The sequence below is a fragment of the Corvus kubaryi genome, unplaced genomic scaffold (assembly GCF_017639235.1).
Source record: "Corvus kubaryi isolate FWS band 111438036 unplaced genomic scaffold, C.kubaryi_AGA036_p1.0 76, whole genome shotgun sequence".
NCBI lineage: Eukaryota > Metazoa > Chordata > Aves > Passeriformes > Corvidae > Corvus > Corvus kubaryi.
The window spans coordinates 12,663,010-12,688,377 of NW_024582063.1; the positions used below are offsets into that span (position 1 = coordinate 12,663,010).

At 35.1% G+C, this 25,368-nt stretch overlaps 1 protein-coding gene across 2 annotated transcripts in view; it reads right to left on the minus strand.

The window, feature by feature from the left end:
- Positions 1-25,368, minus strand: part of LRPPRC (leucine rich pentatricopeptide repeat containing) — an 87,694-nt gene that overhangs the window by 47,928 nt on the left and 14,398 nt on the right. For both annotated transcript variants that reach the window (XM_042051840.1, XM_042051839.1), the window contains exons 6-22: positions 24,811-24,897; positions 24,198-24,324; positions 23,018-23,162; positions 22,062-22,204; positions 21,671-21,776; positions 21,482-21,589; positions 15,616-15,734; positions 14,908-15,001; positions 11,627-11,696; positions 8,476-8,503; positions 6,155-6,212; positions 4,920-5,026; positions 4,629-4,706; positions 4,239-4,292; positions 3,404-3,517; positions 2,052-2,182; positions 547-632 (exon numbers count right to left, since the gene is read on the minus strand). In XM_042051840.1, coding sequence (XP_041907774.1) covers positions 547-632; positions 2,052-2,182; positions 3,404-3,517; positions 4,239-4,292; positions 4,629-4,706; positions 4,920-5,026; positions 6,155-6,212; positions 8,476-8,503; positions 11,627-11,696; positions 14,908-15,001; positions 15,616-15,734; positions 21,482-21,589; positions 21,671-21,776; positions 22,062-22,204; positions 23,018-23,162; positions 24,198-24,324; positions 24,811-24,897 — 1,655 coding nt within the window. The remainder of the gene's footprint in view (positions 1-546; positions 633-2,051; positions 2,183-3,403; positions 3,518-4,238; positions 4,293-4,628; positions 4,707-4,919; positions 5,027-6,154; positions 6,213-8,475; positions 8,504-11,626; positions 11,697-14,907; positions 15,002-15,615; positions 15,735-21,481; positions 21,590-21,670; positions 21,777-22,061; positions 22,205-23,017; positions 23,163-24,197; positions 24,325-24,810; positions 24,898-25,368) is intronic.

Consider the following 25,368-nt stretch of genomic DNA (forward strand, 5'->3'; position numbering starts at 1 on the left):
AAATAGGCAGTTGGCAGAACACTCATTAAAAAAGCCAAAATTTCCAGGCAGTTTACAGACTGAATATAAAATTCAATAGGAAACACAAAAAAGAATAGTAACAGAAAAATATATACTTTATGGAAAGTTAAATTATTTTTTTGCAGTACTTGGCTCTTATGAGGAGGTTATGTTTATAGGTTTTATGTTCAGCCTTCAGACCTTCTTAAGCAAAAACAAAGCCATTAGTCTAGGCACATACGCAATTTGTGCCATAAGTCATGATCTTCAAACTCAATCCAAACAGCAATGCTAATAAAAACTAGCTGCAGAAATGCAAAAAGCACTGAGCTGTGCAAATGTAAATGACAAGCTTGCCAATCCATTAAAACTAATGGCCTGCACTGTCCAAGCATCTCTGGTTGAATTCACATGCAAATTTGTATGCAAAATGTTCAAGCACTTTTCAGGACATGATATACCATTAATATCAACTCGCATTTTTATTCTTGAGGCAAGATACCTTTATTATATAGCAGAAACACACAACGAAAGCAAATGGATTACCTTCTAGTCTACCATGCTTTTCTAAGACTTCTACCAGCGCTATGTACTTTCCGCTGTCGAGAGCAACAGGTGAATTCTTAGGGAAGCTAGAAATTAAAGCATTAAGAATTTTATCAACAGAGGCTCACATTTTATAGCTTCAGCTTAAAGATATTTATTTTTAAAAGTATATAACAGCAACAGCCCTAAGAGCTAAAAATGATAGTAAGTCTTAAAGGAAAAATCTGATAGAATTTAAAAGACGCACCATTAGAACATGATTTAAAAATATTATCCACGCACCTTCCCACCCTCCAAAGCCAAAGGTTATGTTTTTGAGAAAGAGTCAGATGGTTTAATTAATAATTTGGTAGTTATTGCATGAAATAGGGTGTTTTTCAGAAGCCTGGGAAGAAAAAAGTGCAGATGACTGGAACAGGGCTATATTTTTTTTGATAGAGAGACTGAAACTATTCACCTAAGTTAAAATCTACTATTTTGAAGTTCTGCTATGTATTGCTTCTTTTCTCTGGAAGTACTAAAAGTTAATTCCTCCACTGCTGCCTTTTTTTATAACAATCCAAATACACACTTCTTTGCAATATGAGGCTACCTTGAGGCAGCTCAGTAAAAATGTGTTACTGCCGTGAAACTCCGGCAGAAGACTGAATTTCACTTCCTGCAAGCTCCCTCTGGGGACTGTGTGAGAACGGAAGTGCAGCCAAAGCCAAGACACAACCATTATTTGTAGGGTGGCAAAGTTCTTGACATTCACAGCTCAGTCACTTCACCTAATTTCAAACACTAGCAGGGTGTAACGAGCACCTGCCCACCAACCTACTGTAAAACCTGAGCAAGGATTTTGTGAGAGAGAGAACCTGAAAGTCACATATAGCTTGCTCTTGATTCACTACAGCATCAGACCAAAAGGAGCCTTTCAAGAGAAAAATGAAAGGGGTAAATATAAGGATCATCTGTAGGAATTTGCTCCAGGCTAAGTCATGCATAGCATGTTTTAGCTGGGAGCTAACTTTTACAGCCAAGGTACAAAGAACTGAATATAAAAATTTAAAGTAAAATGCTTGTTGACAGTCTTAAAATAACACTACTCAAACACTGCTATTCTAAAAACAATATAGGTGTCCTGCATACTGAACCCATTCTAGGTGCTTTCTAACACACAATACAGGTACCTATTTTTAACTGCAAATTAAGGCAAGCTTCAATTTAGACAGTATGTATGTTTAAAATAAAAATAAAACACATCTTATGTAGCAATCTGCCTTTTTCGAAATAAAAAAAAAAAAATTACTGACCACACGAAGTAACTGCTTCTAATGTTCAATTACACAAAGCAAATTTTTTGTTTCCAAAAACCACACCCATGACTGTTTTAAATGCACATACATTGTTGGGGAAAACTAATTAAAAATGGATGAGGGGGTTAATACTCAACCTACTTAATTCAACAAGGTCTGTGTATCAGCATAAATCTCTGTGACATGTTTCAGTGCCGGTGTACTTACACTTTTTCTTTCAGGTTCATTGCCTCGTCTACATTATCATGTCGACAGCACAAATTTATTAAGGCTGCATAGCCACCGACAACCATGTCCGGTTCGTATTTGGCTTTCACTTCAAGGGCTTTTTGCATATTCTAAAAAAGGAACAAAGCAAAGATGTGAACTAGAGGTAAAGTCAATCTGACATTTTGAATCTTATACATTCAGTGTACAGTTACATGACTGCTTTAGTGCTTTTAGTAGTGTAGGATCACATACGAAAACACAGTGCTGTAATGCTTCAGCAAATTTTAAGAGTGAAAGCTGTTCTGCAAACATTATTTTTGTAGAACACCTTTTACATTAATTTGAGAATAGACTTTGAAGTAAGTGTTCTTGCTTTGCATTTAATTTTCTTGCATTTTTTAATGTAAGAGACTTGTTGGTTTTTTTTTTTTTTTTAATCCAGAGACCATGAACGTTATTAACCCATATTCTAAACCAGTTCTTACTTATTTGGAATTCATAACCATTTTCACCTGGTACACTGCCAAGCACATAACAAAACTACTTTCTAAAGAATAAGAAACTACTTAATAATTCCATAGAAAGCTTATTTTTCTATAAATTCTTATTCATACATTTGACCACTTTGAACTTGCAATGGTGTTTGCATCTAGGCTTATTTCATATGCAAAATTGTAGAGATACACGGCTGAGATACACAACTCTTTCAAAATTGTGTTCGTAGCAACAGAGAATATTGTGCTATCATCTGCACAACTGTTACTGTTCCTATATATACAGCTTTATAGGCAGGATCATACTGAACAAGAAACTGAACAAAAGTGTGGTGATACCCCACAAATTACAGACACACACTAAATGAATGTAAACTACAGCTGGACGCCTGCCGAATGAAGGCAAGAGACCCTTTATCTCAGAAGAGCTTTCCTCCTGCAGGAAAATGGAATTTCAATCCCTGCATTAACAACCTAGTAATATTTGAATTGCAAATGACTAGTGCATGTATCAGTTGCTTGACAATCTAGATATAAGAGACCGGAGCCATGGCTTGAAAGGACATTTGGCATGTATGATAAACCTATCACAGCTGTTACTATCATTCACTTTGCAGATTATTGTAAACAAACTTCAGCAACCCCAAAACATGCCATTCAAGGTGTTGCTGAAATTAGTTAACCTTTTGATTTAATTGCTTTTTGCACTTATGTTTGATTTATAAGCATCAAACCATGAAACCTGAAGCACTGCACTTGTCTTTGCTTAACTATGTCTTTCCATAACACAGTCATTTATGTCCCTTTAAAAATATAGCTATGTGTTTCCAATTATCTCTGCATTGCTTAAGATACCTCTTCTTCACAAAGAGCATGTATGAGTTGTTTCAAGACATCTGTAATAGGCTGGTTTTCAGCTTTTCGCATTTCTAGTTTCTTCTCCAAAGCAGACACGTCAGATTTAGCACTCTAAATGGAGGTAACAGAAAGAATGTCAATTGCAAAAACACCCTTCCCTGAACAACTTGTCGGATCACTTTAATAAAAGACAGACAAAATAATCCTCTTCTTTCATACTCGAAAAAATTTTTTAATCATTTAAGGTGCTTTTATCTGTTTAAATAGTACATAATAATTGAAGACTTGAGCCAGAATACAGTAAAAAAAAAAAACTCCAACATTAAGTCGCATACCTATAAAGGTCAACATTCCTATTGCTCTCACACTCAGTTCTTTGTATTTAGGGAAGTAGGGAATAGAAGCCTGTTTCTTTTTCCATCTCCACTTTGCTCAGATCAAAAATGTAAAGACTTGACACTCAACCATTAGAAGCAGTATGGATTTATATGGTTCCTGCCACTCAAGTGGATCACTGTAATTTACAAGCATGAATTAAGCCTCAAACCACTACTGTTAACTAACTAGAACTTTCAAAAAATTATTTACCAGACAGGGAAACTGAGGCATGAAACCTCAGCCAACTCCAAGGTCAAGTATCAGGTCTATGTGAAAATCTGGATAGCCTTTACTCCTACTCTGGAAAGTAACCTCTGAACTTAAAATGGTAGATTTAAATAACGTTAATATACTTCCCTGATCTGAAAGCTAGTGATTACACTTCATCTAAACCCCATATCCAAACAGTATTATTACAGTAAGAACAAGCATAGCTATCTGTGAATTTACTTACTTCTGGAATGTTGTCTGTAGGCAGGGATTTTTTATGACACAGTAACCTTGCATCCTGAAATTCAGTAAGACAAAAATATCACTAATCCCCCCCAAAGTTCAATCTCTAAGTAAGCATATCATACTAAAAAGGTTTAAGGTAATTATATAATAGCAATGGTAAAAAAAGCTGTGTTCTGCAGCATTATTACGTTGACTTGAAACGGCACTTATTAAATGTATCCCTTTCACATTAGAAATGAAACCAGCTTCAACAGCGAAAAATCACAGAAAGGTTAAAAGGCTTACATATAATCACTGCATGAAGATATTGATGCGAAAATTTATTTTGCAGAGGAGAATATATTCAGAGATTTTTTAGATTCAAAGTAATTGCTATAGAACCACAGACCTTAATTAATTCAGGAACTTGAGAGGAGTCCAGCAGTCTGCAAATGCCGCTGTAGTGGGTTGCAGGGATAACTATATTCTGTACCAAGAGGTGGGGAAAAAAATTATATGAGTTTTGAAACACAACCAAACTGAAATTTGTCTAACAGAAATTATCTCAGACGTAATTCAAGTCTCCAGCTCTTGCATGTCATTGAGAAGTGGTCTGGTTGTACTTAAAAGCAGCAATTTCAAACCTAATAGATACATGTCAGGCAGGACAGGCATTATGTAGCAAAAAATGAAATGGTACCATCTTCTTCAGCTGATGGAAGTATTGTCTCAAACGCTCCTCCTTGGCCTGTACCTCTGAGTCACTCATGCTGTCAATCAAGTGATAAAGAAAATAGCCAACAGCTTCTGTGGAAAAAAACAAGAGAAAGCATTCCACTAAAATTACCGAGACTGTCATGTTATCAAGATTAATTTATAAGAAATCATTTTGGTGTGAGATGTCACCCTGATGAGAGGCTCTGAAATGGCAACAATGATCACTGAGGCATAGAGATTATGTGGTTTGGGAGCACATATCTAACTGGTGAGTGAAAGGAATATTAATTATTTTCAGACCTAGTGACAGCTTTTCAGTACAGAATCTTACTTCAATCTATTTTTTTCCACTACTGTGTGACAGAAGTGGTACTGCCCAAGGCCTTCCCCCCCTTTCCTGCCTGCTACCCCAAATAGTTGCCACAAATATTTTGTCATTGCTCCAAAGAAAAAACAGATTTCTAACACTTTGCATATTTATTCTGTACATTTTACCCCTTATATTCCATTACCAAGCTACATTAAGTATTGTAATATTAATATAACAGGATACAAAAATATTTTAACCATTAGAGCAACTAACACTGAAGAAACTGCCTATTAGCCAATCAAAGTCAAGATGAACAGATTTTAGCAAATAGTGCTAAGTTTCTTATCTATGCGGTGCAAAAATATATGGGGTCCTGTAGCCCTTCCAAGAACAGGAAGAGCATCAAGTATTGTCTTCCCAAAGATTAACTGTCCCCATACCTCCTTGTCCCTCTGGCTCCAAAAGGAGGGGGGAAAAAACAAACCTTTATTTAAAAAAACCACACTGAACATAAAAGTATACTTATTTCAAGGTAGAAAATCTGGGATATGTTACCTTACAAAATCAGAAGAGCTACTAAAGGTAAAAGTAGGTTGAAAGACTGCCTCTTTTTTTTTTTTTTAAAGTATTTAAGCACTGATACTGTATTCCTTCTAAATCTCCATTTTGATCTATAAATTTAGAAAAGTAAATCATTATCAGCAAGATTTTCTTATAACTAAAAAAAAATCTTGTGGATCTCACAGAATATGCTCTGATTATTTGAATCAGGATTTTACCCAACATGTTTTCAAATTTCACTTTCAAAAAGAAGCAATCAGTGTTTACTGTTGTAATCCCTCAAACCCATCATTACACAGAAGAACGGATTTGTGGATAAGTTACAATCATAGAAATTGAAACTCTACCAGTTGGTCCTGGAGGCGTCAGGCAATAACGTTCATCCTTGTACAACAGTTCTGTTATCTGGTAAGACAGAATAATCGTACATTGCAGCCAAAAGAAGCAAGCAAGGACAAATAGTATCTGAAATTGAATTCTCAAAATAATAAAGCATCTCTCTGTTAAAGTATTATTCTTTACCACATCATAGTCATTCCCTAAGAAACACAAAGGAGTTTTTTGGTAAATAATAGGGTTTTCTTGAAAAAAATATTGCAAACAGAAATGCTTTCTGAGGTATAGCATTAAGACACAGAACACTCTAGTATTCTGTTTATATATCATTCTACAGGAAGTTAGCTATCCTAAGACACTGCTTAAAGCAAGTATTAACCAGTGGCACTCCTGAAGGTGCTACAATTACGTTCCAATTTACCAAAAGGCTGAAACTGGCCTATAAAGCTTCTTTTTATTTATATTTTAAAGAAGCAGCTACCAAAACAAAGTAAAGGAACATCATTTATTATGCTCTGCTAGAATTAAGGTAACTAGTACAGCTAGTTGTAAATAAGCTGTTGTAAATAAGTGCAATTTTGAATGACAAAATATGCTTTCATAAAAATTAATTGCATTCAACTACATTTAGCACTCATTTTATCCATCATGCAAACCAAAGAAATATATATTTTTTACTTCCTTTGAAAGAAAAGAAGCATTTACCCAAAAGCCCCCACACCTTACCTACAAATACTTTAAGCTAAACGACATCACTTTAAAAATCATTTCACTGTTCTTAAGGAAATTAAATAATTTTTAAGATTTAAATCTTCAGTTAAAAACTGAAATTGTGTTTCAAGAATTTTTGTTTTATCTCCCATGATTCTAGAATGCAATCTCAAAGAAGTCAGAAGGAGATGCAGTCTCACTGCCAAAGTGCTGTGTTTTAAGTAATGACAAAAGAAAAGGAATCCTCACCTTCAATTGTTGATGAAAATGGGTAAGTAAAGCCAGAAAATACCAAATGTGCAACTGAATATCTTATCTATTATTTTTCATTCTACCAACACCATGAACACTGTTCACAGTAAAACTACAGCATTTTTCTGCCCTTTTCCCCTCATCTTCCTATGACAAATCAATACACACTGCAATAAAATCCAAGGAAGTCATTAACAGTTCTTTTGAATCAAATATCAGAATACTAAAAGGGATGAATTGTCCAAAAACATGTGTAAAGTTATTCATGTCTATTTATTTCCCAAGTTAGCATTTCTTATTTTAGAAGTTCAATGCATGTATTTACTCTTAAATTTAGTGAAGACAACAGAATTTATTTTTCTTCCATTGTGATGAAGAGCAGAATTAACTCTACATATTAACTTCACAGACTACAATCACTTCAGCTCTCTAACTGTCCTTCAAAATTATTTTCATAATGGGACCAATAAGAGATCCCCTTTTTTCTTTCCCTGCTCTCCTTTTTTTTTTTATGCAAAAAAGGAAGGATAGAGGCAGCAGACAAAAACATCCTCTCACGAGAATCATCACATAACAGTAAAAGGTAGTAAAATGCAAAAAATCCTGTACTGATTTTATGCAAATCAGTGATCAGTAACTTTCCAAATCCCAATTTCCATTTCATTCCAAGATTTCTTTGCAAAACCTAAAATGTACTTTTATTAGTCAGCAGTTACAGTACTGAAGAATAACAACAAAAAGCACAATGCATCCCTTCCCAAATCCTGAAACCACATCCAATGCAGCATCTGCCAACATCTCCTCTATTCTAATGCTGTGCAAAATCTACTGACCAAGTTATATTGCCGTGTCTTTCTAATGTAGCCCTAACACAGGGTCGGCAACATGATCACTAATTTCCCTTTGATTTCATCCACTTAATTTCTTTTATCTGGCTTTGACTTCGATGCTTTAAGTCCTATAACAGGAACTTTGAAAAACTAAGTCTGCCTTACTATTTTATTAGCACTCACGTGAGGATAGGAAGAAAGTTTAGGGAGGGCAGGAAAGTGAATTGATGTCAGATGGCACAACCCTGGCAGACTTTGTTCCAGAAGCTACAGCCATCTTCAGCTGTAATTGCATTGATCTAGAAACTGCAGTAGCATAAGCTACATGACATGGTAACACACTTGATTTTTCACAATTTCACTTAACTGTCCAATTTGAAAACTCAATACACTTGGTACAGTCTGCCACTGACAGAAGTCTTGCTCAAATTAATCAGGTCTACAATTTTCAGTCTCAGAATTCAGATTTACAATAGTACACCATAAACATGCAATGCCTAGAGAATCTTGATTTTATTTACAGTTTTATCTCCACTTACCTTGCTCCATAGATGTACATCATCTGAGCTGAAGAGGGCAGCAAAGGATAACAAATTGAAAGCAATAGAATTATTTTACTCTTGTAGCTTTCTTTAAAACAACACAGAACATTAACACTGAGGATCTTATTTAGATAAAATTAAAATACAATAATTGCTACATACTGTTTAAACTAATTTTGTACAGAGTAAGTTTAGGAATTTTTAGGACACTCGATATGGTCATAATTTCAGCTAAAAAACTTGAAATAATGCAACATTCCAAATAGATCACTTACGACTAGAAAGTGTTTTAGTTTTGGTCTTAGTTCAATTTTTTAACATATCCTAATTGTATTTTTTTGGTTTATATTTCTCTATTTAGCATTTCAAGAAAATAAGCTTCACTCAAATAAGCTGCACTTTACATAGAAAATACTTGAGACATGGAATTTGCTAGAAAAAAAATCTAAGTCTCCTGTGCATTAGACTTTTAATTCACCAAGATAACTATGGGCAGCTATTGATGTATTTATACTAATTATAAAAAAAGAAATGAATCAAATCTCTTAAGGTATAATGTTCACTATAGTGAGAAAAACACATAATATTTTAAAAAGTAGAAAACAAAACATAGAATTTCTTCCCTCATAGATTGGAACAGAACTTGGGGAAGAACACTTCTCTGTACATCATGAGGTTACATCCAAAAATCACATCAACCAGTTCACTAAAGTATAAAACCCCTGACATCTTAATGTAAACCAGCTGTCTCAAGTATTAAAAACCTGATGTCTTCCTGTAATTCATAGAACTTCAAAATTCTCGTTAGAAGCTATAACTTTTCAAGAACTGTAACTTTCCAACAACTATAAAACAGCATTAACATAGGCAAGGGTAAGAGAACAAAAACTTATGATATTATTTTATCTTCCTGTAATTCTCATTAGAGGAAAATAAGATGTCAGTGTGAACAGATGCACAAAAACTTGAAAGCATTCACAGAAGTTTTGGATTTTATTTAGGAGGTTCAAGCCTATGAAACATTTTTTCTTTCTGTGCAACTGCCACTTGTATTTGAAAATGAGTCAAATGCAGGTCCACACAGAGGAAAAAGAAAATGCCATCTGTGAGGTTAGTTAAGCTTTGTTGGGTGAACTCACTCCACCACTGACAGGATGACAATGAACTGCAGATATCAAATGCATCAATTTCCTAAAGTACTTGACTCTGAAATAGTAATGGCACATCAGGCAAATAGAATGGGAATACTTTGAAGCAGTTACTAGAGAAGAGCAGTTTCAACAGAAATCCATAAACTAGTCTGCCACAGACATTGTTCATGCATCCCTGGCATCCCTACCTTGTACTTTTGTACTCCAATCCTGAACTTTGTTCATTTGAACACTCAAGACCTGCATTTAGCCATAAAATTTTGCTGTGGTCTTTACAAAACCTACAAATAGTCTTTCTTCTCTCCTATCATATCCTCATGTTTCATGCTCAGGCTGTTCTAGCCATTAAGTTTAAAACAGAAAAGGAAACATGAGTGGGCATGCTTTCAGAAATAATGTAAGGGTAAAATCTGGGCGCAGGCAACCTTGTACACAGTGTCTGAAACCAGGTAGCAAGAAAAGCAAACAAAAGAGTAATATAAACAGATAAACAAAACTTACACCACACTTAAATGTGGCGAGGACAGCTGAAATAAAAAGAGAAAAAAAACACCACTTCACCCCCCAAAAAAATCACACCAAAAGACCTCTAACCTTAATTTCCATCAGAATTCTGAGTTTTTAGCCCAGATGTCCAATAACAGTAGGAACTGTTCTCACTAAGAGGGGAGTAACTGTTTCACTTGAGGAGACTATGATTTTTAGCAACTAGTTTGCTAGCAAGATGATGACATTTTAAAGATACTTTAAATCACATTCTGCACACCTGCACAGTTTGCCAGTAGCAGGGATATTTCAGGCTAGCATTTGTTGTGTGTGGTAAATATCGGCAAGGTTTGCTTTCCAGTGAAAGTCCTAGTTCAGCTGGACATTTATCGATACTTAAAGAGAGAAAACATGTTTAGAAAATCTCTTACTTTAATTAATACATATGAAACAGATAATTCTGGGACTGCCTATTCAAAGGAATAGCAATATACTCTTACTGGATCTAAAACAGTATTTCACTTATCCCTTGGATGCCAAGGCCAGCCAGGGCCTAGCTAACCAATTTCAACCCTGGCTTTCTTTTTCTCCTCCTTTTCCCATGATACAACGGGACCAGCTAGATAGACAGAACATGCAATTTACTAGGCAATTATTTTGGTCATATTTACCTGTTAGGTTTTACTAATATCCAACCCAAACACAGTTCGAACTCACACTCATTAGAAAACTCCAGGAAATTACAAAATCAGCCTTCAAACCCTGGTCCTGAGTGTATATTAATATTAAGTGGCAATATTAAGTGACTTCTCTTGTTCCCTGTGGTGGAGGCATGCTGAAAACAAAACCTATCATTCCCAGTGCTAAATGTTTGACTGGGGCAAGCAGTGCATGATAGAACTGCTAGCTAATTCACATATACTTGCATAAGCTTGAGACAACCTTGCAAGTTCACAAGGAACCTGCCTTGCAGAACGGAACCATATGGCTGTGAATACAAAGCCCTGGCAATGTAGCTCAGAACTAGGTGTTACATGTGAGTGTTCAGGAGCCTTATTAACCCAGAGGGCACAGAAAGATAGCAGATGTAGCAAAATATGCCAGGCTCCTACTCGTATTTAGTCTTCATCAAGCACCCTATTACTTTACAGGTTAATAGTAATAATCTTCAGTGAAATTTTACATTAGCATAGCTGTTGATAAAAAAAAGTGAATAAAGATAAATTCCCCAAATGCTTACTACCCTAAGTTTATATACTGGCAAATACCACAGAACAAAGAATACTGAATTTTTTTTTAATCTACTATATATAATGCTTCAAGCGAATAGCAGAGGCAAGGAAAATGAGAAAAGCAGGGAGGAACTACAGTATCCCCTAACTGACTTGGAATGCTACTTCTAAAACACAGAGCAGGGGGCAAAAAACTGTACAAACTCCTGCTCAACAAGACAAGAAAGAGAGGAAAATTTGGTACAGAGGAAAAAAAAGGTATTCATATAACAACCTTACCTTTTAAAACCCAAAATGAGGCTGTTTCTAAACAGACGACAATCAATAGCAGGTGTGTTTGCTGAAGACACTGTAAATGAAAGCAATGTTTCTCAATAGTCATTGTCAAAAAAACCCCTGAACTACAACAACTAAGTAGATCATGTAAACAGACCAGCATTAGAAAAGCTATTTTGATAGTTTTCTAAATGCTGACAAACACTTATAAATCAAAATTTAAAATATCAAAGTATTTGAAATGGTCCTGGTTTTATCTAAATCTGATCCATTTCAAAAGCAATCAAATATTCAGAGAGAGAGAAGTTTTCCTTCTACATTGCCTTTCATGGCAAGAGTTAATACATTAGCTTTTTATACAAATTATTAATTGCATAAAGCATCTTTGTCTGTAAGAAAGTACAAGACTAATTCCAAAAAGCAAAACAAACCTCAAACAATCCTAATCACGAAAAGCTGAGATGTTAGTACTGGAACCAAAATAGATCCACTGAAGGCAAATGGTTTGCTAATTGTTTTAGACTGAATGCCTGCCTTAAAATAGGTTTTAAAATTTTGCCCCTTTTTTTTTTGAAATAATAATAAAAATAAAATTTTAAAAATCCAAGCAAAAAATCAGTGGCACAACACTTTCTTAGGTGTTTGCTTCTGCTAGTGTAAATTCCTGACAAGAAAGAAAAAGTAGTTCCATCTAAAGTGCTACCCACTGAATTAAATTAAATCTAAAGGGGGGGGGGGGGGGGGCGAAGAGACAAATATGCAGTTCTACATGTTTTTTAATATTATTATTTACAATAATATTTCAACACAAAGGAAAACTGCAAAATCACTTAAAATCAGATGTCCCTGAGAGATCATTTACAGTTATGCTTCATGTCCTAATCTTTACATAATTTCTTGGCTAAATATTCCGTATCATTCTACCTTCTTCCTGGAGAATTGCTGTCTCTCATTCCAGCACAGTAGACCAGCAAAGAAAAAAATACAGTAGTGGGTGCATTTATGTCCTGTATGAAGTTATCATCATCTCACTTCAGCATCACAATGGAATTAACTGCTATAAAAACCTGACTGCACAGGGCCCTTTCAGCAAGGGCTGCAATATGGTAGAAGATAACCAAAATAAAAACACCAGCTCTAAAGGAACCCAGGAAGTCAAAGGCAAGAACATGCTAAAAGCACTTCCTTAGTCTAACTCCAGTTTTAAATGCTGAAACATTTCTTTTTGTTTGAAAATCTCAGGTAAAGTTGGCTTCAAGACACCCTCAATACAAATTCCCCTCCAGCAGTATATTAAACTTTTTGCTCATAAAAAGACAAGCAGAAAAGCATCTTAGTATGCTCAGCTGCTGCTGACAATCGGCAACCTGGTTTCCTTAGCAACAAACAAGTCTGAGAAAATCAAGGGGCTGACAATGAAGTGGAATGGAACGGCATGATAAAGGGAAAAAGCGGCTCTCATGTACGCTGCCTTATGTGCCCAGATTCCTCAGCTGATGCTTCGGAGTTTTCATCTTGTCAGTAGCAGAAATCTATACATTTATAAGGCATGAGAAGCTGAATCAATACACCTAGATAGCAGCCAGCATTAATAACCAACCTTTGCCTCCTCTGACTACACTGATGAGACAATCTCAAACTATTTTCCATACTGCGTCTATTTTTCCCTCTTTGTAATACTGCAAAAGGAGACAAGTCAAAAAAAAAAAAAAAATCAGCTGTTTAATATCCGTGCCTTATCATCACACAGGTGCTAATTAGATTTACTAGCATTCATTTCAGCTTGGTAAACTATTTACGGAGTAGCTTCCTTTAAAGCTCAAGTTCAAAGAAATTTGATATGTCTCCATGAATTATTAACCCTAGTCTTTGTAAACAGGAATACCACTACAAGATTTAAATTCAACTCACCAACAATGGCTAAATAATATGTGATACGAATTTCATGGCAGTAAGACAGAACTCAACCTACTATCTGTGCCTGTGTCATACTTTTGATATCATATACATTTACCATATACCAGGCATACATGTATTTGGGTCTTACAACAGATTAAAACCAGCCTATTTCAGTTAACCAGAATGAGTGGAGGGGCCTACATTTTCATGGAGGGGGAAAAAAACCAAAAAAACCAACTATTTCACATTCCAGCAGAAATGTCATTGCTCTTAATAAACAGTTCTCCTTTGAAAAAAATTTCAAAGTTATTTTAGGTACTTCATTTTTTTAGGGTCAATGGTTGGGTTTATGCTCTTTTTTTTTTTTTTTTTTGGGTAATAAAACTAAACAAAATAGTGGGAAAATATAAGGTGAATCTTGAAGATTCACTAATGGGTAACTCTCCAATACCAAAATCAAATCACTGATTAGTAACTACCCAATTTCCTCATATGCAACACAACAGCTTCCCAGAGTTATGGTATATACCCTACTTATTTCTGTATTTGTTAAATAAAACAGTTAATGACAACTGCAGCAAACAACTGCTTAAGCTTCTCCATAAGCTTTGGACACATAAAACTGTTGTTTACAAAGAGATCTTTCTGTATCAAGTTTAGGTGTTTTATTAACAGCTCAGTATACTAGGAAAATAAAAACTATTTATTTTTTTAAATAAAAAATTTTGAAGAGACTCACATATTCCTACTTAACCAAGCAAATTATCCCATCCCATACATTTAGTCAATGATGTAAATTAATTTTTGCAAGCACTGATCATCAGAACAGTCTTTGGAGAAAACTCTTAAACATGCTACAATTCAATGCCTAATTAACCAATCACATTTATACACGATTTCCATGACCAAGAGATCAGCAGAACACCCTCAGGTTAATGTCAGTGCCCACCAGTTCTTTAAAGTTGGTTCTTTCATTAGTAACTCTGTAGTACTTCAGAGCTGTGTCGTTCCTCACATTCTGTAGTCACTGATGCTGCAAACAACCACCTCACAGGCCTTGTGAAAAACAAACTCTTTGCTTAAGCTCTCTAAGTACAAAGAGTGTCACATTCCTGTCACAATCACAGTAAAGCTGTTATTTGCAAATATGTAAATCTTATGGCCAGGTTCAATACCAAAGAAGAATTAAACTGTGATTTATGGTTCAGATTTATGGTAGTTTCAATCTGCCAAGTCATCATAGAAGATCTCCCATGATAAGCACTTTGCTCAAGTTCCCCACATATCTTGAAACCTCACATTTGAATACAAATAAATCTCTTAAGCTACAGCCAATCAACACTACCACCAAGTATGTAGTAACATGCAACATGAAAAATACTCACTTATAGAAAGAACGTTGTCCAGTCTCCCCTGCAGTGCTTCACTTCTCAGTTCTGCTATGTAGAGCCCAGCACTTTCAAACAGGCAGCCATTTTCCTAGAGAAAAAGCAATCAGCAATCAATCATGGCACTACACACAGAGAAGACCTTCTGAAACTTCATATTTTTAAACACTTCCTTCCCAAAGGTAGCTTGTAGCTGCTGAGAACATAGAAAGTGCTCTACAGAAGTCTATATGGCAGCCAAATGAGTTGCTACTGATCAAAATTTTTTTGTATTGAAATCAACTGCAAGAGACAAAGTTACAAAAGGCAGAAAGACTGGGACAGTTAAATTTGGTCTCCAATTCTCAATTCTTTAGCAAGCAAAAAAAAAAATATTCACCAGAAACAATTGTAGTACTTCCAATCCCTAGTAAAAAAAAGGGCATTATTCATTAATTTACTTTTCTACTTCAGGAAACAGAAAGCTACTAGGTCTGGAGTAAAATATTTTGGTTAGCTCTGAAGAAGAAAAAGAAAAGCAGCAGGAAAAAGACATGATAAACCATCAGTGCAACAACTGTTTGAAAAGTATTCTAAATATTCTGAAAAGGCTTCATCATACCAGGTTCATGTTTGGAGCACTACTGGGATCTAAAGCCTTCACAGAGAACATAATAAAAGAAGCCATGTAATAGTAATTTTAAAAAATTTTATGTGTAAACTCACCTTCAGCTGGGCATGGGCAGTTTTAGTATCAGCAAAGTTTTTAAAAACATAGTCTGTATATGTTTCTGCATCAAGGTCCACCCCCAACTTGTGCATCACTTTGAGAACCTCAAAGATACCTATCAAGGCAAAATTAATAAGGCTAAGCATACAGAAAAATGAAAAACTTGAGAATCAACATTTTAAAATAAACATTGCTTTACAAAAACAGGAATTGTGTTCTCAATTTCCCTCCTTGAAACTGCCATGAAAAATCCTGCATTTCTATTTTAGGTGTTAATAGAATTCTTAACTGTGAAACTTAAAATAGATTTACAAAACTTCCTGGTTTGTGCTGTACTATAAAAACCATGAAAGTTCAGTTTGGAAATTGCTATTATACGAAGTAATTTTCTAACACAGCAAATATATGAGTTAGTCATGTTTGCAGAATGCCTTACAGAGCTATGTATCAAAATGCCCATTATATTGTGCATAAAAAAAAAATCTGAAATTTGATGTAATGTATATAATCATACTCAAGATACAAACACATTATTCAATACATGATACATTCTTAGTTTTGTTCCCAGTATCCAACCCTGATTAGCATTAGCGTTCAGGATTTGTCTTCTGGATTTGTTTAAAACTAGTAACATGCTTGTAATTTAAGTGGTTCATTACTCTAGAGCACATCAGCTTCAAATAGGAAATTCAGAAAAAGGCTGGAGTCTCCCAAGCCCAGTGAAGTTACCTTGTAACTTTTACTGGGTTCACACCATTTCACACAATTGGACTGTGTATCAGTTCTGTAGATTCCCATTGAAGACACCAGATACCAAACATTAATAGTCCAGCAACTAGAGTGTAGTTTAAGAGGATATGTCATTCTTTTTAACTGCTCACACTCTTCTGATTTGCAGAACTTCTTGCAGTAACCTTAGCTACCAAACTCTGAACCCCTGTCAAAACCAATACAGGTATAATCATTTTTTGCTGGTCTAAAAATGATTTGTCAGTTGCTGCAGGACACCAGTACCAAACAGCATATGTTTTTTTCAACTTGCATTTCATACTTATTACTTTAAAAATGTCCAAAGTCCCTGTCTTTGCCCTGGAGTGCCACCTATGGAAAAGTGACACTTCCATGAATATTTTATGCAGTGCACTATGGTGCAAATAATCAAATGTGAATTCCCTTTGAGCACTTGAAAATACATGCAGGCAAGTCACACTAGATTAAAGTCGCATCATCTGTTCGAGTTTGCCTTAAACAAAACTCTGATTTTGGACCAGAATCTGCAAAAATATGAATAAAGAATTAATTACACTAAATCTTTCTTCATACCTTTCAAATGTTGACAGCTAGTTTCTATTTCCTCTTTTCAACATCCTAGAAATTACATTAAGTCCTCCTGTGCTGAAATAATTTCAAAAGTAACTCTAACAAGTAGTTTGAAGACCAAGAACTAGATCCCACAGTGAATAAGGTGTGGTGCACTCAGGAGGTCTGAGCTCAAAGTTGTACCCAGAAGAGTGCAGAAAACAGGCTTGTTAAGCATCCCCACTCCCTAGCAGACAGATCAGGGCACACTTCCTGAGCAGGAAAAGGCAGGTGTGAGAAACAGAACACCAGCACAACAGCAAGATGCAGATACCACAACCACACTGCACCAAAGAAATTGCATAGCCAAAGAACTTAAAATGAAGAGATGTGTGGCAGCTTTTTTTTTTTTAAGATGGCTGATGTACAGTTTTTGGGGGGACAGAAGATTAATGAAACCAACACAGAATCCTACAGTTTTGCATACATTTTCTACCTCACCAAGAGTAGAACTACTTTATAGTCAAATAAACAACTTCTGCAATACTAAGCAATGAAACATTTCCATTTCAATTAAAAGGATTTGAGCATTATGTAGGTGGACTTTTATAAATTCTTTGCTTTTCATACTGGAAAATGCACTAACCTCTTCTCTCTCTCCCAACCAAAAAACAGGCTAAAAGAGACATGAAAGTGCAGTCATGTTCATGTAGAACCTGGTCTCACAAACCTTTTTGAGAACATCCCCCCACCAAACATACATGTATATTGATTCAGAAATTTTACACATGTATAGAACTCTACTGAGTTGTGGGCATTATCAAACACACACAAAAATAGAAAGCCAAAAAGGATAAACTATTTATTTGCTAAACAGCCCACTCACAACCCAAAGGATTGCCTTGCACACCTCACTTTGGAGACCACTGATCCAGAAGACTGGGCATGACTAAAACCCCCAGTAAAGTCTTTTGGCCATCTCCCTGCTTGATCAAGAACAGGCTTTTTGAGATCTTGGGCTGACATATGTAAGTACACAGGAGTTGAGTATACAAAATCCAATAATTCAGTGGAAAGAAGACAGAAATAGGAAACAAAGTCAAACAGCTTCTTTTTGTCAATACTGGAAACAGCACTCAAACACTCCAACAGAACAGATTCCAGCCTCAAATTAATATACTGAAGAACAAATACAGAAGAGATGAACTATGAGGCGGTCATAATATTTATGTGGTAGAGCAGCTTTTCAAAAACTGAAAAATGAAGCTTGCATTTCAGTCTACCATTCATTTCCTGAGGTTCTCACAGTTAGGTCATGCCTTCTCCCTTCAGCAGTCCCATGAGAACAGGAGGAATTTCTAAGGCAGTTATGTACAGTTCTACATGTGCAAGGGAAGTAAAATTTGGCTTTAAGCAGTTTTCTGAGGAAACAAAAAAACAAAACTTCAGCTCAAAAAGTAAGGTCACATTCAGGAAAGCATAGTATTTAACATATTTTTGCCGTGCTGGTAATTTCAGATCCACTCAGAATGTTCTTTGCCAGAAAAGTCTGTTTGTAAAACAGGATTTCAAGCAGTAACTTTGTGAAATCACCACTCTTACTCTCCTCTGGACCCAGACTCCTATTTTCCAAAATAAAAACTGAATTACCATTCACTAACCATGGGTTTTGTATATAACAATAGTTATACAACAGTTTAACAACTGTAGATCCCAAAAACAAAATACACACTTGTAAGAAGTGTTTTTAAAAATAATTTGATCATTCAAAGGCAAAGGGGAGCTATAAAATATTCAGGAGCAAGCATAAGTCGGACATTTCTGCTTATTTACACTAGGCCCTCCTGATTTTAGTGCATAACCTGATACAAAATGACTCAGTGCCAGTAACAGGTTCAGATCCACTGCATATTGATCTTTTAAACCCTGCAAGTACTTTTCATTCCTAAAAGCCTAATAATTACTAAGGAAGTAAGTATTTATCAACTTATATAATGGATGCACATAAAGGCAATGCCCCACCTGAAATTACTTGCCTGTGTAAAACGACTGAAAAGAACTGTTTGCCATTTCAGAGTGGTTAAGGTGTATTTAAAAATAGCCTTGTTTAGTTTCATGTCTCCTAGCCACCACTTCACTGCTACCTTCCTTTCAAACACATTTCCATAAAACAGAAATTACAGAATTTTCTTTGATATCCAGTGTCAGATTTTGCTGTAATAAACATTAGAAAAATATTAATTAAACACTGCTATAATTGTTTGGGTCAGACCGTATGTACTGATTCAGACATTTGCACACTGCAGTTCGAGATAGGTTGTTGCTTTTATTCTGTTTGTTCTGATTATTTAGTCCAATCTACATGCTATCATATTTTTAATAGTTTTTTCCTCAAAGTTCTTTTCCTTTTCCAGCCTTGCCTATACCAAGACACAAAATCACACACATTAGGCTGGGCATTACTACTTTGTTGAGAAATTAATTACCTTATTTTTGGTATGATATGTGGTACTGTGTCTATACTTCTGTTCACATTATTTTTTTACTCCTAGAAAGCACCACTCTGTTCATTTACTACCTGCTGTCACCCTTAGGTTCTCACTGCAGCCTTACTGTTTGCTCTACTATTTCTATGAAACAATTCCAGGGTGGATGAGGTTTTTTCCCCCTATTTACCTTTCTCCAAGTGTATTGGTTGTATTTTTAGATAGCAGAACTAATTTATTCTTTTTTTTGTTATTAACTTGGAAAAAACTGAATGCAAGCTTACACGAAGACAACTTGTTCTATTCAGCAAGAATAGTTACACTGATCCTTCACTGTAGAAGCAACTGATCAGGTACCTTCTTACCTAATGTATTTTAGGAATTGCAAAATCACTGAGTTGTGTAGGGATGTACAGAGTCGTAGTGGAAGCACACAGTGCTTCCACTTGACAATACAAACTTGGACAGGCTACAAAAATGAGTTTGCAAACTCACAGCATTATCTTACAGCCATACAGAAGTACGTGTATGCAATGCCTCTGCAGACAGAAAAACAAAGGCTCTATGGAAAATGGCTACAAATGCTAGAATTGAAGGATCCTTCATCAGTTTTCTTCTCACTTCACTTACATGACTTCCAGCAGCAAGTACTAGCCAAAGCACAGCTGAATTCTACAGTAGGGAGTCCAAATTAGGGCCACCTCTGATCTTGACAAAGACCAAAAGAAGTATGAACACCTCACTTTCTCTTGACACTCAAATACAGGTTCAGTTTTGGGAGCCAAGTCTAAATATAAAAATAATTCCAACGTCTCTTAGAATTGTGTTAGTGAGGTGAAATTTTCCATGGAGTAAAAGAAAGCAGCTTTTTTCAGTAGGCAGGCAGCATCCACACCGAGAAGCATGACACTGATTTCAATTTACTTATTTTTGGCAACACTGTGCTTCAAGTAAGTCACAAAGGACCCAGCTAAAACAACACTGCCAGACTTTTAAAATATCATAGAACTTTCAAGGATTTGAAGACCTAGGAGAAGATAAACTTGGGCAGTAGTCTAGCAGGAACAGAGCCTAAGGAGTTAATAAAAACTGAATATTGTTTTCACAAAGGCTTTTTGAAAAAGACTTGAGACATTTTTATAGCCAGAAACAATTAGGGAATACTTGTTTCAGCATTTCTTCCGAACTGGAATGTGACTGTATATTTAAGATAAAATTGCGATATGAAGAGTCTGCTAAAAGCACTTTTTTTTTGTTTGTGCATTTTGTTTGTCACCCAGTGTCACACTAACAACTCTGCATCTCATTCTAAAGCACATTATACTGTGAGATAAGATGAAAAAGACAGTTTTTTGTTTCCCCAAGGGGGAAGTACTTCTGTTAAAAGCATCTTTTTACAATACCATTCTTTCTGAATTACCAATAACGCAAACCAAAGAATTAGATACTGTACTCTAAAATTTAATATTTGTTCACTTCTTATTCATATCCTGTAGACATCCCCATGTGTAACAGGGGAAAGTATGCTAAATGCTTAAACCTACTTAAGAATCCCAAAGATTGAGCATTTTTGTCCTTCAATCAGTATGCTGTCAGGTCAGACTCACACATTCAGCAATGTAAGTTCTCCTGCAGTTTTTATGATTGTAACAAAACTCATGTTTGGTTCATCAGGCAAATAATAAGAAGCTGGCTTGAAAAAAGGACTGGGTTTGCAGTCCAAGAGAGCTATAATGACATAACCTTACTTTTAAATTCTTCACTTGGATTTCAGTTTCTTCAAGAGTAAAATGTAATCAGCAGCATAAAGAACATGGAAGGCAGAAAGAATGTGAAGAGTTCAAAAGATAACTAAACACTCACATCTTTCTATGTCAAGGGAGACTTGAAATTTGTAAAACTGTATCACAATCAAGTAAGAAAGGATGTTTTGAAAAAGTCTTTCTGAAGGAAAAATTGCTTGAAATGAGGACAGACATAGCTAGGGCTTTGTTTCATCTCTGATGAATCTCATAGCAGTAAGATTTGTGTACTAGGTTTGCAATAATGCTACAGGAGCATTTATCAGACAACTCACCTTTAAGATTATTCTCCTTCTGGTATGCAACTAGCAGCGGCCAGCAATAGTGAGGTCTGAGTGGCAAGCCTTCCTCCCTCATCATCCTCATCACATCAATGGCCAAGGCTGAAAACATTCACAAAACAATTAAACAGTGACCAAGTACTCTAAATGAGCACAGGCAAAATAACTAAATAAGCAGAGTACCTGATCTGTTGGCCTCCAAAGCGCAACGCAAGATAAATTGTAATGGTGCCGAGTGCATCTTTGCTTCTTTTAACTCGTTACAGTACTGCTTCAGCTTGTTCAGAGGCTGCAAACAATTCCAAAAATTAATTTAATGTATTTATCAATCTCTCAAATTGTTAAAAACGTCAGATTCTTCTAATGTTTAGAAAATGGATATTACACAAGCCAAACAGGATTCCTTCGTGAATTTCAATTTACTATGCAAGTTGATACAAAAAAATAAAATTCATCTTTTGCTCTTGAAGGACTGTGCAACAACTCACCATTTTCAATCTTCACAGTTGCATTAAACTAAATAAATATACTGTTACTATTAGATTAAGAAAAAAAGTATTGCTGTTCTGCTTACCAGATCTCTATTTACACAGTGTTGCAAGAAGAAACTACCTTGGTCCAAATCATCACGTGATAAATGACTTAAAGACTTCAAAATGCTGAAGCTGATATCTTCAAAGCCATGAGTTATCAGAGTCAAACACAAGTTCATTACATCTAGCAATTGAAAAACAGAGAACAACAGTATTAATAAAGTGCACCCAACTTTTTCACCTTAAGCTACTAAAATTAGTGAAAGCTAGGAAAGTAAGTGTTTTACAAGTACCATTAAGATACTTTATAACAAGATTAACAGCACAAATTTGAGACTACCTTTTCCAGGATTATTTCTATTTAGCAATGAAATTCACTTTTCCTGTACGAAGATTAGGCCAAAAATTACAGAAGTATCACCACTGCAGCATGACAGAAGGATAAGAAAAAGAGAAACTCATTTCTAGACACATCATAAAAGAAAAAATGGATGAAGGATAATTAACAGTTATCAGTCAGATTAAACATCCAGAAGTGACTTTACAGGTACGTAATAAAAAACCATGTTCAGTTTTTAGTATCCCTTTTTTATGGCAGTCACGAAGAGCTCTCACAACAGGAATCTTAGCAGTGGTGTTTGAAGAAAGGACTCCACACATGCTGCTTTCTTATAAAAGCTTAATGAATTTTAGAATTTTTTTTTAAATGATAGATCAATTTTTGTATGCAAATTATTAAAGCTGTTTCACATTTAGATTTTATAAAACACAATCTAAAACACACAAACACACATATGAATCCACAAATTATTGGCAAAACTATTAAACTATTCCTTTCCCTCAGTATTCAAGGGAAAACTACAAAATTACCTATTTTTGGAAAAAGAAGGAAAAACAAAACAAAACAAAACAAAAAAAAAACCAACAAAAAAACCCCCAAAACAAAACAAACAAAAAATGTTCTCTCTCCACCCTGCTGCAGGAACCAAGGACATACCTGGAATTAATTCCCTTTCAAATCTTATGCGTCCCTTAATATCCTCAATGTGCTGTGGATACCCAGCCTTGGCAAGGCTAAAAATCACCTGCATCAAAATCCTATCCATAAGGTACCCTTCAGTCTTCTCAACCTGTTCTAGCACCTGTAAAACCAAAACAAATTTAACTTCAATCAACTCCAAAGTGACTCGAAACAGAATACTTTTTTAATTCAAAACAAACACAAAAGGCTGGGCTTTTTTCTTTTTTAAAACCCACAGGTTTAGACAATGGAACATGGTAGAGAGAAAGAATATGCAAGAAGTAGTGAGAGGGACTCAAACACCTTCAGACTGTAAAAAGAAAAAGGGACAGCTAAAACAGATATAACATATAGTTTCTTTCTCATATCTAAACACCATATATGAAAACACCAGAGGTTTTCTCATTGTGAGATGACTTTCAAAAGAAATTACTTTCTAAAGAGAAGAATGACTGATCAAACATTTTGTAATTGTTTGGAAGAATACTGGTTGATGACTATTTGTTTAAGTCACAGAAGAAAATTATGTTTCCAATACCCTCTTCCTTGATTTGGTCTTCTACATCTGATTAAACTCCTGATACAACTTAAGAAAATTTGTTTGATCTTTTCTCATTGCTTTATGAGTATTTCTTTAATTTAAAAAAATAGTAAGAGAGAATACTTGAAAAAAATCAGCTACAGAAAGGGCTCCAAGGAAGCCTCTCTTACGAGTATCTAATTTGTTGGTATGAACTCTCAAAAAAGGAAATTCATCTTCACTGGAAAGATCCTGTGGCTTCAATGGCCAAAGGATGGCTCAATGGCAACAGAATAATCGAGGTTTACTTTTTATTTTCATAAATAAATACATAGATATCTCACATGCACTGTTTAAAAAAAACCCTGAATTATTAAATCACTCAATGACAAATCTATCTTCCCAGAGTGAAATGCCACTATCAAAAGACAAGTATTTTTCAGAAGTTATGACATTGCTTCCAGTTAACCAGCTATTCAATTGCAAAAAAAAAAAAAAAAAATTGTTAATTACTTCAAAGTGGGAGGAAACCAATTATAAAATTCTTCTTATTCCTCCTGCATGGACAGAAAGCATTCCAAAGTTATACTGAACAAAAGATCTAACAAGTTGTATTTAAATTCAAATTTGCAATACCTTTTTGATGCTATCAGCATCACCCTTTTCAGCATACACATTCAGCAGTGATAAATAGGTGTCTGCACCTGGTTCAACACCAGCCCTCCTCATCACTGAAAGGATGTTTTCTGCACTCTTCATATCTCTAAAAGAATTCAAAGGAAGACCCTCAGTAGATTTTATCATAATGATGTTTATTGCGACTTCCATATTTCCTCATTAAATTAATTAGAATTGGAAACAAAGACTGCACAAGCTTAGAGAAACTTATTTTAACTAAGCAAATCCTGAAAGGTGAAAGTGCAAATCTTTTTAATAATTGTATTACTTAAAATACTCTTTCAACTTTAACAGATTATAAAGTTCAGAACTAAGTACAGCAAATTTCTTCTCAAATACTACAGAAGTACAGTAATTTATCTTGAAATACAAGATTTTCAGACACAAGAAAAAAATCTACTTCCTTTGTTAAATAGCTTTTTTGCTTCATAAATGTAGAGACAGTCTTCTACATATTATTATTCAAAACCATCACACTCTTTTGCAGCATGTAATTTTTTCTGTACAGTATCACTTTATATTTTAGTAAAGCTAAGAGTAAACAAAAGGAATAAAAGGTATGAAACATTACCCTGATCTTGCATGTCCTTTCACAAGGCTACTGAATACTGCCTCAGTGATGGGGAGATCTTTGCTCTTCATAAATCCAAGAATCTTACTGCAAAATATAAGACAATTTGTATTTGCCACTTTGGAATATGCAGACACTAGGGTGGGGCTGGTTTTTTTAAATTTTTATCTTCCTTTTACTTATTTCTCATGCCCCTCAATCACATTGTTACAACTTAACCTTGCTAAAATAGTTGAAGAGATACCCGGCAAGCCCTGTGTAATGACAACAAACAGAATTATTACTATTTGCTCCTTAGCCCACTTTATTCTCAAATGCCTTTCCCAGTAGCCATTTTCTTACAAAAACAGTAAGCCTTCCTAACCTCACAGTTTTTCATGATGGCTCTAGAAATGACAAAACAAGTTATTTTCTGAGCAGTGTGAATACAACTTGATTTCAACACACTGTTCTATCACTTATTTTTATTTTGTTTGTGTAGGTTTCAGCAGTATCCACGAAATTGCTCTGCATTGCTTGGTTAAAATATATAAAACCCTTCTTTGCTCTGCTCAATTT